Source organism: Nicotiana attenuata, unplaced genomic scaffold (genome assembly GCF_001879085.1).
Source record: "Nicotiana attenuata strain UT unplaced genomic scaffold, NIATTr2, whole genome shotgun sequence".
NCBI lineage: Eukaryota > Viridiplantae > Streptophyta > Magnoliopsida > Solanales > Solanaceae > Nicotiana > Nicotiana attenuata.
The window spans coordinates 15,701-34,107 of NW_017676053.1; the positions used below are offsets into that span (position 1 = coordinate 15,701).

An 18,407-nucleotide genomic window follows, 5' to 3' on the forward strand; every position below is an offset into this window, starting at 1 on the left:
GGTAAATTTCATAAATTTGGGATGAAGTGTATTTTAGTGTTAACGATGTCCATTTGGGATTCGGAGTCTGGGAATAGCTCCGTATGGTGATTCTGGTATTGGGAGTGCGATCGAAAGTGGATTTGGAGGTCCGTAGGTCATTTTGGAGTCATTTGGCTGAAGTTAGAAATTTGAAGGTTTTTAAGAAGTTTGACCGGAAGTGGACTTTTTGATATCGGGTTCGGATTCCGATTCCGGGGTTGGAGTAGGTCCGTAATATCGAATATGACTTGTGTGCAAGATGTGAGGTCAATCGGACGTGATTTGATAGGTTTCGGCATCGAACGTAGAAGTTTGAAATTTTAAAGCTCATTAAGCTTGAATTGGAGTGCGATTCATGGTTTTAGCATTGTTTGATGTGATTTGAGGCCTTGAGCAGGTCCGTGTTATGTTGTGGGACTGGTTGGTATGATTGGATGGGGTCCCGGGGGCCTCGGGTGTGTTTCGGGGTGGTTTCAGATCATTTCGGGCTGTTTTGCTATAGCTGATGCAGGTGTCTGGTGTTGTTCTTAGCGTTCGCGAAGATACTCTCGTGTTCGCGAAGAAGGATTTGGCCTTAGGGATTTTGTTCTTCGCGTTCGCGAAGCTAAACTCGCGTTTGCGATGAAGAAAATCTCTGTTACGCAGGTTTGACATCGGAGGCTCATATCTCACAATCTATAAGGGATTTAGAGATGATTCAAAAACGAGAGTTGTAGCTCTTTGTATCTAGTTTTCGTAAAGGTAAACCATTTAGCATTTGGATTTGTGTACGAAAAGTTATGTCTGGTACACTATAGGCTGTCCAGGAAGATGAAGAAGAAATTTGTGTTGCACAGGGCTGACTTTGGAAGCTTATATCTCAAAATCTATAAAGAGTTGGGAAATGACCAACACACAAAAGTTATAGATCTTTATCTCTAGTTTTCAAAACATTAAACCATTTGTCATTTGGAGTTTTGTACGAAAAGTTATGGCCATTATAATAGAGGCTGTCTGAGAAGAGTTTGGAAATGACTTTTGAGAATTTTGTTCATCGCGAACGCGATGGGGGTCTCGCGAACGCGAAGAAGGATTGCCTGGGCAGTGTATAAGTTTGAAAAAATGGGTTTGGCTCATTTCATCTCATTTCCTCCATGGGAGGCGACCTAGGAGCGATTTTGGAGCTCCTTCTTCACCATCTATGTCAAGTTTTGGGAGCGTCGGCATTGATTTGAGTCATCGAAAGGGCGTGGAATTCCGGTTATGTAACTTCGGAGTGAGGTGAGTCTCCTTTCTAACCTTTTAAGAGGGAATTAACCCCATAGGTGAAGTAATTAAATATGTGCTGCTATTTGTGGGGGCTACGTACGCACGAGGTGACGAGAGTCTGTGCGTAACTACTGTTATGCCTATATCCGGGTAGTTTTTAGGCTACATCATGCCTTATTGATACTGTTGTCGATTTATGCTTATTGCTTGCTTTGAGAAGAAATAGGATTGACGTTGCGTAATAATTATGTTGAAAGGAATTTAAATTGAGGAATTTTAAGATTTTAAGCGTTTCCATTAAACCTAGTATTTTCGAAAAGAATTGAGGAACCTTATAATAACTTAAGGAATCTATGTGAAATCGCATCGCATATATGTTTCGCGAGCGAGAAAAATTACCCTAAAAGATTCACGTCGAATTGTCTCTATTTTTGAAAAGAATCAAGAAAAGGATTTTGATTAATTAAAAATTCATATTTGACCGCGTCGCATGTATGATTCGCGAGCGGGGAAATTTCTTAAATCTATATTTGACCGCATCGCATGTATGATTCGCGAGCGGGGTATTTACTTCTACTACTCTCATGGGAGCGGGCCGAACGCCTCGGTAGGTTAATAGATGCATCTATGGTTCGTGCCGTTCGACCCTCGGCAGTGCACAATTTACTTTTATGTTGGATCGGGCCGTACGCCTCCACATTTCCAATATATATATATATATATATATATATATATATATATATACTACTCTCATGGAATCGTGCATGACATTTGGCTAGAAGCCAGTGAACCTGGGGGATTTTTTTCCTTGTTTTGAATTATGACAACTTCTTTAAGGAAATCCACCTATCTATATATGTGCTCCAGTCACAGAGGGAACTTGCTAGTTAAAAACTTGAGTAAAATAAAGAAGAAGGGGGATGTTACTACGTGTTTTATACATGCTTATTTCATATAATTGCCCTGTTTCATACTTATTCACTTCTTTATTGTAATGATATTATTGGACCATTAGTAAGTGTTGAAGTCGACCTCTTGTCACTACTTCTTCGAGGTTAGGCGGGATACTTACTGAGTACACGTTGTTTTTGTACTCATGCTACACTTGCTGTGCATTTTTGTTGCACATGCACATGTACCTCTAGTGGCTTAATGGACGTAGCAGCATGGATGATACAGAGACTTAGGTGAGCTGCATCTTTCGAGACGACCCGTAGCCAACAGAGTCTCTTTCAGTGTATTATATTTACTTTCTGTCCAAGTTTGTATTCGTACAACTATTGTACTTTATTAGATTTCCTAGTAATTGCTCATGCACTTGTGACACCGGGTTCTGGGATAATTTCGGGATTATTCGGTAATTTTGTAAAGACATCATTATTTATTCAGTGAAGTTTATTATTCATTGTTTAATGTTTAGCGGAAATGATTTTGAAATATTAAAATGAGAATTTACTAGTTAAATGGTGTTGGCTTGCCTGACAGTGGTGTCCGGCGCCATCACGACCCTTAGTGGATTTTGGGTCATGACAATGAGCATCTAGTAGAGTATACAAAAGAATACTAGTCTACTGTCCAAAAAGAAATAGACAGAAAATACAATCAAAAGAGAGACTTCGGCTGCTGCAGATCGGGCTCAGAAGGCAGCTCTCCGTGAAGCCTCGAAGTGGTAATCAAGTGTGCGCGCCGGACTGATATCCAGATGCACCTGCCTCAGATCCTGCACATTAAGTGCAAAAGTATAGCGTGAGTACATAAACAACATGTACCCAGTAAGTATCTAGTCTAACCTCGAAGGAGTAGTGACAAGGGGTTGACTTCGACACTTAGTATGGGCCAACAATATAATAATGTGAAGTTCTAATTAAAACATGGTATGTAAAAATGATAATAGAACCTAGAGCAAGAAACGCGTAAACAATCCTTTTATCATAAATAAAAACCAAGGCATTTCCCTCCTCTTACCGCTTAACCTCTCAAACCATTGAAACAATATTAAATTTTAGGGCTTCCAATATCATTGCGCACGAATTATGTCGAGGGTCGAACGACACGAACCATACATGCATCTATTAACCTGCCGAGGCGAACGGCCTTCTCCCATGAGAGTAGTAGAAATTTACCTCGCTCGCAGAATATACTTGCAACGCGGTTGAACATAAAAATGTCAAGTTAACATAATATTCTTCAATTCATTCCAAACAAGAAATGTTCAACTAGAAGCTTTTAATCATCTTGAAATCCTCTATCTCAACTCTATTCAAGGTAATTAATAAGCATAATCAAACAACGATGTCAACAAAGCATAGTGCGAACCTAAAACTACCCGGATATAAGCATGAATAATAGCTACGTACGGACTCTCGTCATCTCGTGCGTACGTTGCCCCCCACAATTTGAAACACATGTTAATTAAGTTCACCTATGGGGTTAATTCCCTCTTACAAGGTTAGTAAAGAGACTTACCTCGCCTCAAAGCCCACTTTTCGATCCAAGATTATGCTCAAACCCTCAATTCGGTGCCGAAAAATCTAAAACTAATAAAATAGTATATAAACTAATCAATACAAGTTCAAAAGTTCATATTCGAACTATTGAAGTAATTACCCAACCCTAAATGTAAGGTTCCTAAAATTCACCCCGGGCCCACGTGCCTGAATTCCGGAATTTTTCGAAGAAAGTTGTTACCCATAATCTATGTATTTAACTCATGTTGGGTAGAAATTACTTACCTCAACGTTCTAGGCGAAAACCCCTTCCAAGAGCTCCAAAAATCGCCCAAGAGTTGAAAGAAAATGAGTTAAATGGACTAAGTCCCTCATTTAATAAGATGTGCACAGGCTCCAGATGTGGCATTTGCGACACAAGGTTTACAAATGCGAAGGTCGCATATGCGACGAACCTTCGCAAATGCGCAGATCGGCCAACTCTGCCATGATCGCAAATGCAACCAATACCTTCGCAAATGCGAAACTTCAAACTGACAAATTGTCCTTTGATTTGAAAACAGGAAAATAGGTACAATCCAAAACAACCTCACAAGAAGCAGGTGCAATAAAAGCGAGGTACGCAGAGACCAGAACGATCCTGCAGCAAAAATTAACCCAAAAAAGGGAAGTCCCTTTCAAACTCTTCATGCATTCTCCTGAATAAAATGCTAAAAGTGAAATGAAAAGAAAGAAGAAGAAAAATTCAAAACCATGGTAGCATAGGGTCTCCAATCTCTAGCTATGTTTTTTCCAACATAGGGTCCCATTCCCTAGTCGATGCCAGCATAACATGGTAATCTTTCCAACATAGGGTCCCACCCCCTAGTTATTTTCGGCATAACCCGATGACTTTTCAGGCATAACCCGAGGACCTTTCCGGCATAATCCGATGACTTTCCCGGCATAACCCGAGGACCTTTTTCTGGCATAACCCGATGACTTTCCCGGCATAACCCAAGGACCTTTCCGGCATAACTCGATGACTTCCCCGGCATAACCCAAGGACCTTTCCGGCATAACCCGTTGACTTCCCCGGCATAACCCAATGACTTCCCCGGCATAACCCGAGGACCTTTCCGGCATAACCCGATGACTTTCCCAGCATAACCTGAGAACCTTTTCCGGCATAACCCGATGACTTTCCCGGCATAACCCGAGGACCTTTCCGGCATAACCCGATGACTTCCCCGGTATAACCCGAGGACCTTTCCGGCATAACCTGATAACGTCCCCGGCATAACCCGAGGACCTTTCCGGCATAACCCGATGACTTGACCGGCATAACCCGAGGACCTTTCCGGCATAACCCGATGACTTTCCCGGCATAACCCGAGGATCTTTCCGGCATAACCCGATGACTTTCCGGGCATAACCCGAGGACCTTTCCGGCATAACCCGATGACTTTCCCGGCATAACCAGAAGACTTTTTCCGGCATAACCCGATGACTCTGCCAGCATAACCTGGTAGTCTTTTCTAGTATAGGGTCCCACTCCCTAGTTGATGCCAGCATAACATGGTAATCTTTCCAACTTAGGGCCTCCGATCCCTGTTTGATTTCATTTCAGATATAGGGTCTCTACTCCCTAATCTCTTTTTCTCAAGGACACACAATCCTGATTTTATTGATTTCAATAAAGAAGTAGTTTAGATTTTGTTTCAATAACTCACGAAATTTTTCTAGTAAAAACTGGGGCAGAAAAATTCCGTTCGTTTGTTTGTTTTGGTGTATGAACAGGTTTCTACTGTGAGGCACGAGGTTCGAGATGATCAAAAGAAGAAGTCTCAATCCAAATAAAGAAAATAAGAACAAGAAAAGAAGTGAACTCTATGTGTAGAAGCGGAGAAAAGATGCGGACTGCTCAAGATATGATTGAAGTCACAAGCCTTGCATGTCCCGCCTTGATCCGAAAAGCTGAAGAAGAATGAACCAGCGGTTGCAGCTAACGAGCATCAAGATTCAGATTAGAGTCTGAAGGAAGAACCAGCCCAAGACTCAAGATCAAGCTTTAGAAGGTTTACATATAAGAATCTTGTAACTCGTAGTTGATAGGCTTAGCTAGTTTAGCTTTTCATCTTTCACTTTGGTGTAATAAGGAGCTCAGCAAGCAGAAATAGCAGCAACAGCAAAGAAATCACAGTTTCTCAGTAGTCCCAGCTACCAAAACTTCCAGAACTACACTGACCTGATTCCTTTATAGCCAAGGATATGTAGGCAACCTCCGAAGCAAGGTTCGGTCAGGCTTTTCCCAAAAATGCTTCCCATGGAGTTTCAAATGGGCAAAAATCGCTCATAATTGCTCATTTTTAGCTTTTAGCCCGAAAACTCTTCGTAGTTTCCGAGCAAAGAGGGGCAGTTGTGAGCATGTGATTTTTGCCCTACTAAAAGATACTACCTACAAAAATTTAAAGAAATTAGAGTTTTTTTCCAAATTGTTTTTCAAGTTTTTATAGGATTTTTTGTAAAATTTTTTAGTTAATTGTTTGCATTTTGGTGCACGTTTAATTTTGTTAAAATCATGAAAATGCCCAAAAAAAGTCAAAAATATCATGCATTGCGTATTAGACTTTATGTTCATATTTTAGGATTAATTAGTTAATTAATTGCTTTATCAAAACGAAAAAATCACAAATAATTTGCTCATTTTTGCATTTTAGCTTTTAATTTTAGATTGGTAATTTCCTCTTCATTAATTTAGGATTAACTAATTTTTGTAAATATTATAAATAGATAATTAGTTTAATTTTACAAATTATATTAATTTAGGATTTTAATTAATTAAAAAAAAAGAAAGAAAAAGAAAAAAAAGAAAAAGAAATTGGAAAGGATTTGGTCTTTGATAATTTGGGCCAAATTTTAATTAGCCCAAATTCAATTCCCTTTACCCGTTCAAACCCAAGCCCAAATATCAACCTACCCGATTCAATTCCCTTTAGCCCTAAAATGACCCCGTATTGACCCCTCTTTAATCTCAGCCGTTGATCATCATGAATCTAACGGTTGGGAACTGATCGATCTTTTTATATAAAAGTGTCCGAAATCAGAGACCCCCCCCTCCCCCCCTGCATAGACCCCCCTTCACTTTCGTCTTTCATCTCGCTAAGCACATAACCCTAGCCGCCCTTATAACCCTCGCCGGCTCCGCCTCTTTCCGCCACCCGAAAATCGTATTACGACGGCGGGGCACCTCCAAACCGCCTCAAATTAACACCCTATAACCACCTTTCCCTCCCCTTTCCAAATTCCCAAACCATTTCCCTCAAATCTTTATCAAACTGCACGAATCTTGGATCTGAAATCCAAACCCTAATTTGTTCCATTTATGATTTTCGGTTAATTTCTGGGTTTTGAACCCAAGACTTCCATTAGTCGACTGTTCTTGTTGAGAACAATCGATTAATGGTCGTCTCATTTTACCCTACTAAAGCTGTCCAAGTTCATAACTGATCTCAAATTCAAAGCAGGTTTTTGGTAATCCCTTTTCCGTTCTTTTTTCTTCCTTCTTTTTTTTTATCTCCTTCATCTTCTTTCTTTCTTTTAGCCGCATGTTTTAGATAATCGCAACTCTAGGTTTCCTCTTTTCTTTTTTTTTTCATGACCGTTCAGTTTGTTCGTTTGCATCTGTTTATTAAGTTAATTAAAGCATGCTAGAATTTCAGTATTTGAAGTCTAATTTCAATTGCATAAGGTTAGCTTAATTAGGTTAATTTTTTTAGGTGTTTTGATAAAATTAATTGTTCTGTTTTCTTTTGTGTTTTGTTTCTCTCCTATATTCGTTTGTTTGATATTCAATGTTTAGTTTAAATTGATTAGAATAGTTTTAGGAGTTCAACTTATTTGTCCAATCTCTGATTAGTCATTAGGAAACCTTAGCCTTAGTTAATGTTTTAATTGCAAACTAATTAGGTTAATTTCTAGGGTTCCTTTGCATCTTCATTCTAGTTCTTGTTATTTACTATTTGGTAGTGTTTAAGGTTAATTAGGTGGACCTATTAATTAGGAGTAATTTCTTTGAATTACCCTAGATGCCCTTAAGTTTAAGTTTTAATTTCAAAATTAAAAGGATATTGAAACAAGCCTAGGAACCTTAATGCTGAAATTTTCTAGATTGTTCTAGGACAAATGTCATTGAAATCAGAATTCAGGTCAAGACTGATTAGGACTAAAATATCTAATAAATGAAATGGTAAAACTGGATTTTACATAGGGTAAATATCAGAAGGTTCTAGTATTTTGGACAGCTGCCCCATTCTTAGCAAAAAAAATACTGAAATTGGGTGGGAAAAAGGACATACAGCTGTCAAAGATGTTGTACTATTCTGACATTTCAGAATTTAGGTTAGAATATTCCCTTTTTGATAGAATCTTTGTATACACTATAAAAAGAAAAGCATTCACTCATTCTTGTAGACACTCTTCATCGTACAGACCTGAAAATTTCTGAAACAAGAATCCAGCTTCCAGTTTTCCTATTTTTCTTTCTTTTACAAAAATTTGGAAGGAAAGTTTTTTGGAATTCTGGGTTTCTTGAGTCAAGTTATGAGCTGATATTGAAGTTGTGGTTGATATATACTGCTATTTTCCTGGGCTGCTGAACTACCTGTTTTAACTTAGCACTTTGGGATCAAATTCTAAGCAACTAGGTACACATTTTTATCCTATGCTTAGGTATTTCTAAATCTGATGTTAAAGATAAATGCAAGCTGTTTTTGTGTCAATGATGTATGCTTATGTTTCTTTTTATAATGGGATTCATCAACCTACATACCACAGTATTGGAGCTTTTCTTTGAAATATGTAACTCTTTATTCATCTAGCTTTCTTATACCATGAGGGTATATCTTCTTGTGTGTGTGTTGAAAGCAGCACCGGCCATCTGTTTATTTTAGCTTGTATACATTGTTTCTTTTTTGTTCATTCTTGCATTTGTTATTTGAGTTTGTTAGGCAGTGCAATAGGTCCATGTGTTTGAAGCCTTGTTTGTTTATGAATCTGACCTTTAACATGGTCAGATCCATGAATTACACTACTTCTTTTGTTCATTCTTGCATTTGTTATTTGAGTTTGTTAGGCAGTATAGTAGGTCCATGTGTTTGAAGCCCTGTTTGTTTATGAGTCTGACCTTTAACATGGTCAGATCCATGAATTACACTGCTTCTTTTGCCCATTCTTGCATTGGTTATTCGAGTTTGGTTTGATAATACAGTAGGTCCGTGTATTTGAAGCCATTTTTGTGAAACTGACCTTTCACATGGTTAGATCCATGAATTTCTAAGTTGAAATAAAATCTGTTGGTCAACTGACATGGAAAGGCTAGAATGTTTGCTGGAAGGTCGATACTGGAATTTCAATTATGGTCGTTAGGATAGTTATTTTGGTGATACAGATTAAGTTAGTTTGTTATTCCATAGTTGAAGTATCATTCATGTATGTTAGGCCATGGGCCAGTAATTGACTAGTTTACCGTCTATTGTTAATACAAAACTTGGTAGATTCAACTGTGTAAAGTATTTTGTAGGAGTAGGATTTGAAATTTATTTATTATTCAGCAAAACAATTGTCCTCATGCATGTTTTGGGATTCTTTGAGTGTTTCGTTTGGTCATCAGCAGCTCATGAGAATGAGTTTCACTCATTGGACTCAAATATAAGCCCCTCTGAGAACCGGCAGTCCATCAGGCTTAGCTATTAAGCCCGTGTATAATGAATTAAATATGGGCCCAATCATCTTCAGTAATCTTTCATCCATTAAGTTCTCATGTCAATATAATAAAAATGGATTGTCTCTGAAAAGCGGGGCCTGGTATTGGCCCAATTGAAACTCCCAAGTCAACCAGGCCGTTTGCCCCCCCCCCCCCTCTTGTCCTCTTTCTTGGGCTCAATTTCAAGCCCAGTTCTTACCATCCCCATTTTCCCTTAGAGATTTTTCTTAGATAATGTACTGAACCTGCCGCTGGCCCATTTCTTCTCAAATAATTAAAGGCTTAGCGTATTATCCAATGGTTACTTATAATTAGTAGCCTTATATTGAACGTTAAATTACTTTTAAATATGAACATCCTTAGTTTGCTTTAGTTGAGTACAATTCTTTAAAATAAATTGATGCATGCCATCCACAAATGAATCCCATAATCTATGGCCATCACATTAATGCAAAAACTAGTATGGAAAAGACTTGGAACATTCATAACTAGTATAGGAAAAATACTTTGCACATTCGTAGTTTGCTTTAGGCGCATTTATAATAAAATTATCATAGCTACGGATACGGTTCTCGTGACGTAGTTGTGATACATAATTTCCAAACCCGGGGGTACATTTATGTGACCCGACCACAACTTATAATAATGTTAATAAATTAAACATGTTGTAGATCGTGGGTACAGTTCCCGTGACACGATTCGCAATATGTATCAAACAAACAAGTGTACGACAATCGTAACTTGTTCCAGAATAATTCCATAAATAGTTAAAAGCGGTTATAAAGTTAAAATGCACAATAGGTTTAAAACATGTAGTAAATCAGATAATTAGGCTAATATTAATAGTTTAAGCGACCGTGCTCGAACCACGGAACCAGAGAATGCCTAACACCTTCTCCCGGGTTAACAGAATTCCTTACTTAGAATTTCTGGTTTCGCAGACTTTTAAATAAAGTAAAATTCTCCTCGATTTGGGATTTAAAATAAACCGGTAACTTGGGACACCAAACAAACTATCCCAAGTGGCGACTCTGAAAATTAAATAAAATAACCCCATATCGAATGATATCACTTTAATTGGAAAAACTCCCTTATATCCGCCCTCGGGTGGAAAAAGGAGGTGTGATAGCTCTGGCGACTCTGCTGGAGACTGAACCCAAAATCTCTGGTTCAGGGTTCAAGAATTCGAGCTTAGAATAACTATTATACTTGGCTTTATTTGTTATCTGGCTTTATTTATTGCGACATCTGCAGCTGTGTAAAAGTGACTTAGACGAGATTTTTCTCCCATTCTTCAAATTTTCAAAACCTAAAACACAAGAGGCGATTTTCCAAAGAATTTTTCTTCCCCGAATCATTGGTAAGTGATACTAAACTAGTTTCTTTCAATCTTTCACTACATTTTACAAGATTTCAACCTAAAATCTAAGGTTTTGATGGTGGAATAGGGAATTTTTGGGCAGAAACTAGGGATTTTGAAAATTGGGGATTTAGACCTCAAATTGAGGCCGGATTCTAAAACAAACTATATATCCGGGCTCGGGGATGAATGGGTAATCGGATTTTGGTCCGAATTTTGGGTTCGGACCAAGCGGGCCCGGGTACTGACTTTTTGTTGACTTTTTCAATAATGGCCTAAATTGAATTCTTTACGATCGTGGGTAGTTCCTAGGGCTTAATTTGAATCGTTTGGTTGGTAATATGCTAGATTCTATCAGTTCAGAGGCTCGTTTGAGAGGAAAAGCTGTGGTTGAGCTTTGAGTTTGGCCGTTGAAGCGAGCTAAGTGTCATGGTTAACCTTGGCTTGAGGGATTAGGTCTTATTTGCCTATTCGCTATGTGTTAAATATTGAGTACAACGTATAGGTGAGGTGACGAGTACCTATGCGTTGTTGTCAAGTCATAGCATGCGAGTGAATCTTATTCATGTAATTGTAGCTTTCCGTGATCATATTACCCATGCTTAGACTAGTTAATCGTTATATTGATCATCCTTATCTAATTTACGAATTTTGGTGTTGAGTGAGTATTGATTCAAGTTGAGATTGGTATTGTGGAACCAAATGTTGGAGTAAGGCTTGTTCTTGATATTTCTATCTCCCTATTGTTATTGCTCATTGTTTTGGTGAGGGAGAGTGTTAATGCACGAAGGGTGATGTCGTGTCATGTTTTGTGAGTGTTGATGCACAAAGGGTGATGCCGTGCCATGTTTTGTGAGTGTTAATGCACGAAGGGTGATGTCGTGCAATATTTGAGTGTTAATGCACGAAGGGTTATGTCGTGCCATGTTATGAGAGAGTTAATGCACGGAGGGTGATGCCGTGCTGTTTCTATTTAATTCATATGGTGAGGTTGAGAGTGAAAGCACGAAGGGTGATGCCGTGTATTTTCTTTTACTATGGTTACTGGTTCCTATTTGTTCAAAGTATATCGGTTGATCAAAGTGCTTATTTACTACTGTGATCCTTTATCTAGTGATCCCCAAGCATGTCCCCCTCCCAATATTACCGGTCTTGTTTCTTTTATTGCTATTATTGGTATATATATACTATTATACTGCACAAGTTTATCTGTAGGTTTCTTGTCTTAGCCTCGTCACTACTTCGCCAGGGTTAGACTCGACACTTACCAGTACATGGGGTCGGTTGTACTGATACTTTACTCTGCACTTCCTGTGAAGATTTTGGTACTCGTCTGAGCTAATCCTGAGGTTAGCTGCTGGCTTCATCTGATCGGAGACCCAAGGTAGACCTGTTAGTGTCCGCAAGCCCAAGAGTCCCCTTCTATACATTCTCTTTATTGTTTCTTTTGTTTCGAAAACAGTTGTATTCTTTCAGACACTTACTTGTAGTTAAATCTTAGAAGTTCGTGAATTGTGACTCTAGATCCGGGTATTTGTGTATAAACATTAAGATGGTTATGGATTTCCGCACTCTTTTTAACTTGTTATGGCTTAATTGTTGTTAATCACTAAAAGGTTTAAGAATTGTCTTAATGATCTCTAACGTTAGTTTGCCTAGCAAGTGAAATGTTAGGTGCCATCACAATCCCGACGGTGGGGAATCCTGGTCGTGACAGGTGTGGAGCCCCGAGGGCTCGGGTGAGTTTCGGACGTTCAGAAGGATGAGGATAACTTCAGTTTTTCTAGTGTTCTTGGAAGCTGTTGCAGGTCTCCCAAATGCGAAGCTTTGATCGCATCTGCGAGCTCGCATTTGCGAAGAGCCATTCGCATTTGCGAAGTTGGGAATGTATTTAACTTATGTTGTGTAGAAATTACTTACCTTAAAGTGCTAGGTGAAAACCCCCTTCCAAGAGCTCCAAAAATCGCCCAAGAGTTGAAAGAAAATGAGTTAAATGGCCTAAGTCCAGCTTTTAATAAGCTATACACATGCCTCAGATATCGCATTTGCGACACCTGGTTCGCAAATGCGAAGGTCGCAAATGCGATAAATCCATCGCAAATGCGAACCTAGGCTCCTACTGTCAAGGTCGCAAATGCGCGAACCTTCGCAAATGCGAAGAATGGCGAACTCTGCCATGATCGTAAATGCGACCAATACCTTCACAAATGCGAAACCCTCAGAGCCTTCCCAACATCGCAAATGCGATTGTCTCTTTGCAAATGCGAGCTCGCAAATGCAATCAAAGTTTTGCATTTGCAAGATCTGCAACAGCTGCCATGAACACCAGAAAAACTGAAGTTACTCTCATCCTTCCGAACGTCCGAAACTCACCCGAGCCCTCGGGGCTCCACACCAAACATCCTCACAAGTCTAAAAACATCACACGAACTCGCTCGCTGCTCGAAATACTGAAATAACCTCAAAAAGTACGAATTAGATGCCAAAAGGCTTGGATTAACTCGTGAACTCAAAAACTTCTAAAAACACTTCCGCGCATCCGATTCCTATCAAATCAACTCGGAATGATATCTACCACATGCCGTGCACACATGCCTTGAAGTGCTTTCAACAAGTTGGTTTAGGGGCAACCAACTATATTGATAGGCAATACAGTGCTGCATACGTAGACACATATAGTGGGCAGTTGCAGCCATTGGGTGCTGAGCATTATTGGCCGCCGGAACCTTTTAAAATGGTGTGTAACAAGGTCTATTTGTACAAGTTGCAAGTGCAAAAGAGAACGCGTATACGGAACCAAATGGATGTTGGTGATACCGTTTATGCGCGTAAATGTGGAATATGCTCGCAAACAGGTCACGACCGTCGTAAATGTCCTTTAGCTCCTGGTGCAAGTTTGTCGAATGTACCCAACTATCAAGGCTACACCTAGTCTTTGTTTTTGTAATGTTTTTGTAATAAGTGTATGTACTTGTGTATGTTGCAATATCTATCAAATAAAATTATGTACCACAGTCTTGTTACATCTTATTTTTTAACATGAACATTTGAATTGGGATGATGATATGGTAGTCCAACATTAAACTTATTGGTTTTAGTAAAAAAGACAAATCTAAAGATTGAAATTTCACAACATAATGTTCGAAGAGATAAAAGCACAACAACCATAGCTAAAGCAACAAACATGAAAATAAAAGATATCAAAGAAAAAATGAAGACATTGTTTTTTCGTTTCAGAAAAATTTACTATGTAAAGCGTAGTATTATAATGCATTATGTGTGTTGTCTTGTCGGTCTGAAAAAGCAGAACCGACTGCGCAAAAGCTGCTTCGTTTCAGAAAAATTTACTATGTAAAGCGTAGTATTATAATGCGTTTTGTGTGTTGTCTTGTCGATCTAAAAAAACTGAACCGACTGCGCAAAAGCTGCTTCATTTCAGAAAAATTTACTATGTAAAGCGTAGTATTATAATGCGTTTTGTGTGTTGTCTTGTCGGTCTGAAAAAGCTGAACCGACTGCGCAAAAGCTGTTTCGTTTCAGAAAAATTTACTATGTAAAGCGCAGTATTATACTGCGTTTTGTGTGTTGTGTTGCCTATAAATAACGAGCGCATTTTACTTATTTTTTGCGCTTAACAACTCTAGTGGTTGGAGCAGAGAATACTAAGCGGTCGTGACTAAACAAAGGCAGGGGTCGTGTTGAGCGTAGTACTGTATCTTTATGTTTCCCGTGTCATGTGTTTTCATTTATGTTATGTTAGGTTTGCTATGTTTGTGTTTGTGTTGTACTGTTAAAATAAAATTGTTGTTCAAATTGTGTTAAAATAAAATTGTTGTTAAAACACAATTCTTGCCAGTATTTACATAATGTAGTATGTACGCAAAATACAAACAAAAATAAATCAATGACTCCCGCAGCCTGTGTGCTTCAGTGCAGCCGCTGGCTTGAGTCGCAACCCCTGTCGCCCGGGTACACTATCAGGATCATCATCATCAAGTCACCTCTTTATGTGAGGATGCACAACAACATCGACAGTACAACTGGCAGGATCGGTAGAAGGGGCCGTCGGGCCGTCAGCAACCTACAAAACAATTACTAAGCTTAGCATTAAAAATTAATTTATGGCAAATCATTAAGGAAAAGAAAACAAATTGAAATTTTACAGCAATACAAACATACCTGCGCCTGTGGTAGATCCGCATCAACCGCTGGGGATGAGGCATAACTCAACCTGCACCCGCCATCCACGTCTCGGGTCGGCCGATCCTCAGCTGCGGTAGATGTGCCTGAAAAGAACTGGTCTACATCTCCGTCGAATATACCCGTGATTGACGATGGATATGATGGGGTGACCTGTGATGCTGGCAGATCCAGCTGAAGGGTGTACGACGGCATGCTGCTGGAAGGCTCGTCTAGCTGAGGCAAATAACCCGGATGATCATCTCCAAGATCCTCATCAGGTGCCTCAACAGGTGGGTCCACAGGCGCCTCAACGCCCCTTTACTGGGGACCACCTCCTCGCCGTTCCCCGCAGCCCTGGCTCGTGCACGACCCCTACCTCGTGGGACATGCCTACCCCGATGGTGCTCCTCTGGCGCCGCATACTCAGCCTCGTGATCCAACCTCGCGCCCTCTCTGGCTCGCCGCAGGGTCCGGAGAGCCAGCTGTTCCACCCGCCGGACAAACTCAAAAACATCAGCATTGTCGGCATGTTGCTGCATCTCTTGTCCTAACTGGTAGAACATGTGATGCCCAACAGCCTACACAACATTTAAAATATTAATTAAATAACGCTATATCACAATTATAAGACTTATCCCACAAAAAGATACCACTGCCTCGTGCCTCCCGGCGTATGGTCTGAACCGATCGCCAGGTACATGAACGGGGTTCCCGATCATCAGTCGGGTGTGACGGCGGTACCATGACGTATAGAGCTCAATAGTCGCCTCCTTGATCTGTGAAGGTGGTGGAGGAATCAAGTCCTCTCGCTGGTCCCAAATATAGACCTGTGCCTCTAGCCATCCTAAAAATTCGTCGTCCACCCTCGAACGATCATCCCGTTGATAATGTGTAGCCACCCATGCAGGCTCCATCGGTATAGTCTGGGGACGGTCAAACTGGCGAAGTACACGCTCTGTGGCATGATGCTCCACCACATCGAGGCACATCATCGGGACGGAAGTGCTCCAAAGCAGTCGGTCGACCGAGCAATAATCGGGCAGATCAGCTAGCAACTCGTCGCTGTACGGCGTCCAGATGAACTATCAAACAATAACATAACAGTGAGTATGCGCAATACAAGTGAATTTATAACAACTAAGTTAAGGTACATATTTACCTGTCCATCCACCAACATATCTAACACATCCCTGACAAGGGGGAGATTATGATGAGCATCACTGCATCTGTAGTTCCCACGCTGGAGAACCCACCTTGTAGCTAGAGAGAGAAACGGAGGTGCTACACCCGGCTCTAGTGGTGGTAGAGGTGGCTGCAACGGCAGGATCTGCTCCCAGGCCCAAACCTAAGATAAAAGGTTGATGTAAAATTTAAGAGTCATTTTGACTATATAGAATTCGAAGTAATGAACAGAGTATTCGAAAATGTTGTCACCTGTAAAAGCGGCAAAAAACCACATATGTCCACCTGGGTGCCCATGCTAGCCCGGCACATACTCCTGTACAGGTATGAGACAACAGCAACACCCCAACTGTACTGGGTAACTCATCTAGCTGCTGCAGATGATGCAAAAAGCGCAGACTCACTAGATTTCCCGAAGTGTTCGGCAACAAGACACCCCCAAAAAGAAGGAACAGTGCCAACCTCATGTACCGGTCAATATGGAGATCCTCTGTCTTGCCGGTAATGTCGAGGTGTAATACCTCCATATGCTGTCTGATAGTTGTCACAGAAATGCGACTGCCCCCTCTAACTGCAGCCTCACCCTGTGGTCTGAAACCAGTATACTGCCCCAGCAAATCCAAATACTGGACACGCGTCATAGCTCTCATATGCTGGGGCAGTGCAACGGCCAGTCCATCAACACGCAGCCCATATAAAACCTGAACATCCTGAAGCGTGATGGTGGCTTCTCCAATGGGCATGTGAAAAGTGTGCGTCTCCGGTCGCCACCGCTCTATCGACGCCTTGATTAGAGACCAATCGAGCTGCATCCGCCTAATCTCAAAAATCCTAAGGAAGCCCGTAGCACGCAGGCGATGGACTACGCGGGCATGGAAAGCTTTCTCCCTCAAAAAGTCCCACAAGTCATCCGATCTCCTGGCGCGGAGAGTCTGATCCAATAGATGTCCCTCCCATACATAGGCGGACCTATGGTCGCCCTGTAACACTAATATCTGATCCGCGACTGGTCCATGATGGACAGGCGACAAGTCCATGTCGTCGACTGCAATTTAAACAATATAAATTGTGTGTTTGTGTTATAATAAATTAAATAATTAATTTTTAATTGGATAGAGTAATTATCTATGGGTTCCAAGCTCGATATTTGAGACCCAATAGCACCAAGCTATCCTTAATTATTATGTGTGTCAATTTCAATATTTTTAAAATTTTGTTTGTTTAATAAATAAAATAATTAATTTTTAATTAGATAGAGTAATTATCTATGGGTTCCAGGCTCGATATTTGATGCCCAGTAGCACCAAGCTATCCTTAATTCTTTTGTGTGTCAATTTCAATATTTTTAGAATTTTGTTAGTTTTATAAATTAAATAATTAATTTTTAATTGGACAGGGTATACAACTATGAGTTCCACGCTCGATATTTAATTTGACAACATATATTAATTTGTTAGTTTTGTAAGTTTATTTTATAAATTAAATAATTCATTTTGTAAAGTGTAATTGGATAGAGTTTGTAGTTAGTACATACTTAAACTACAGAGACTCTACACTAAAAGACTCTATATTTTACTACGCTAAAAGGCTCTATATTTTACTATGCTAAAAGGCTCTATATTTTACTACGATAAAAAGCTCTATATTTTACTACGCTAAAAGGCCACCATTCTTTAAGCAAATAAATAATCTAAACTAAATAAAAACAACAAACATATGAACATAACATTCACGAAATTACATATAAAACAGTAAAAGATATTTGCGAACAATTTCATTAACAATAAAAATAATTTCTCAAGTTTTAACTATTTTTTAAAAACACTAACTAATAATTTAATCCGGGTAAAAAAAACATACAAATTTAATCGCAAACATAAGACAAATCAACGTGGAAACACATTCAAAAAACAAATATGCATATGCTCTACGAGTTTCGACATAAACTAAATCGGAATACCTCGATTTATGTTTTTTAAAATATCGAAAATTTGAAATTTTGACCCCGAAAGAAGGAATCCAAGGCTTGGGTTGTATGCGGGACCTACGCTCTTCACCTTTTGTGTGACAGGTAGGGCCCAAGAATTTTTTATTTTTTTTAATCGCGTGGAGGGGGGGACCAGAAATGGTGGGGGAGGGTTTTTTAAAATGGAAACTGCTTCTGTCGTGGGGAAGAAGACGACAACTATATTTTATTATAAGGAAAACGCAGTATTATACTGCG

General features: G+C 39.8%; 1 protein-coding gene across 1 annotated transcript; it reads right to left on the bottom strand.

Annotated features, from left to right (window-relative positions):
- Positions 1-2,905: 2,905 nt before the first annotated feature.
- On the bottom strand, positions 2,906-17,220 carry LOC109220704 (serine/threonine-protein phosphatase 7 long form homolog). Its single transcript, XM_019385167.1, has 7 exons — positions 16,646-17,220; positions 16,436-16,499; positions 16,161-16,313; positions 15,652-16,083; positions 15,334-15,579; positions 14,999-15,235; positions 2,906-2,989 (listed from the first exon to the last, which is right to left on the bottom strand). The coding sequence occupies exons 1-7, from the start codon at positions 17,218-17,220 to the stop codon at positions 2,906-2,908; spliced, it is 1,791 nt and encodes a 596-aa protein (XP_019240712.1).
- Between the last annotated feature and the right edge of the window lie 1,187 nt (positions 17,221-18,407).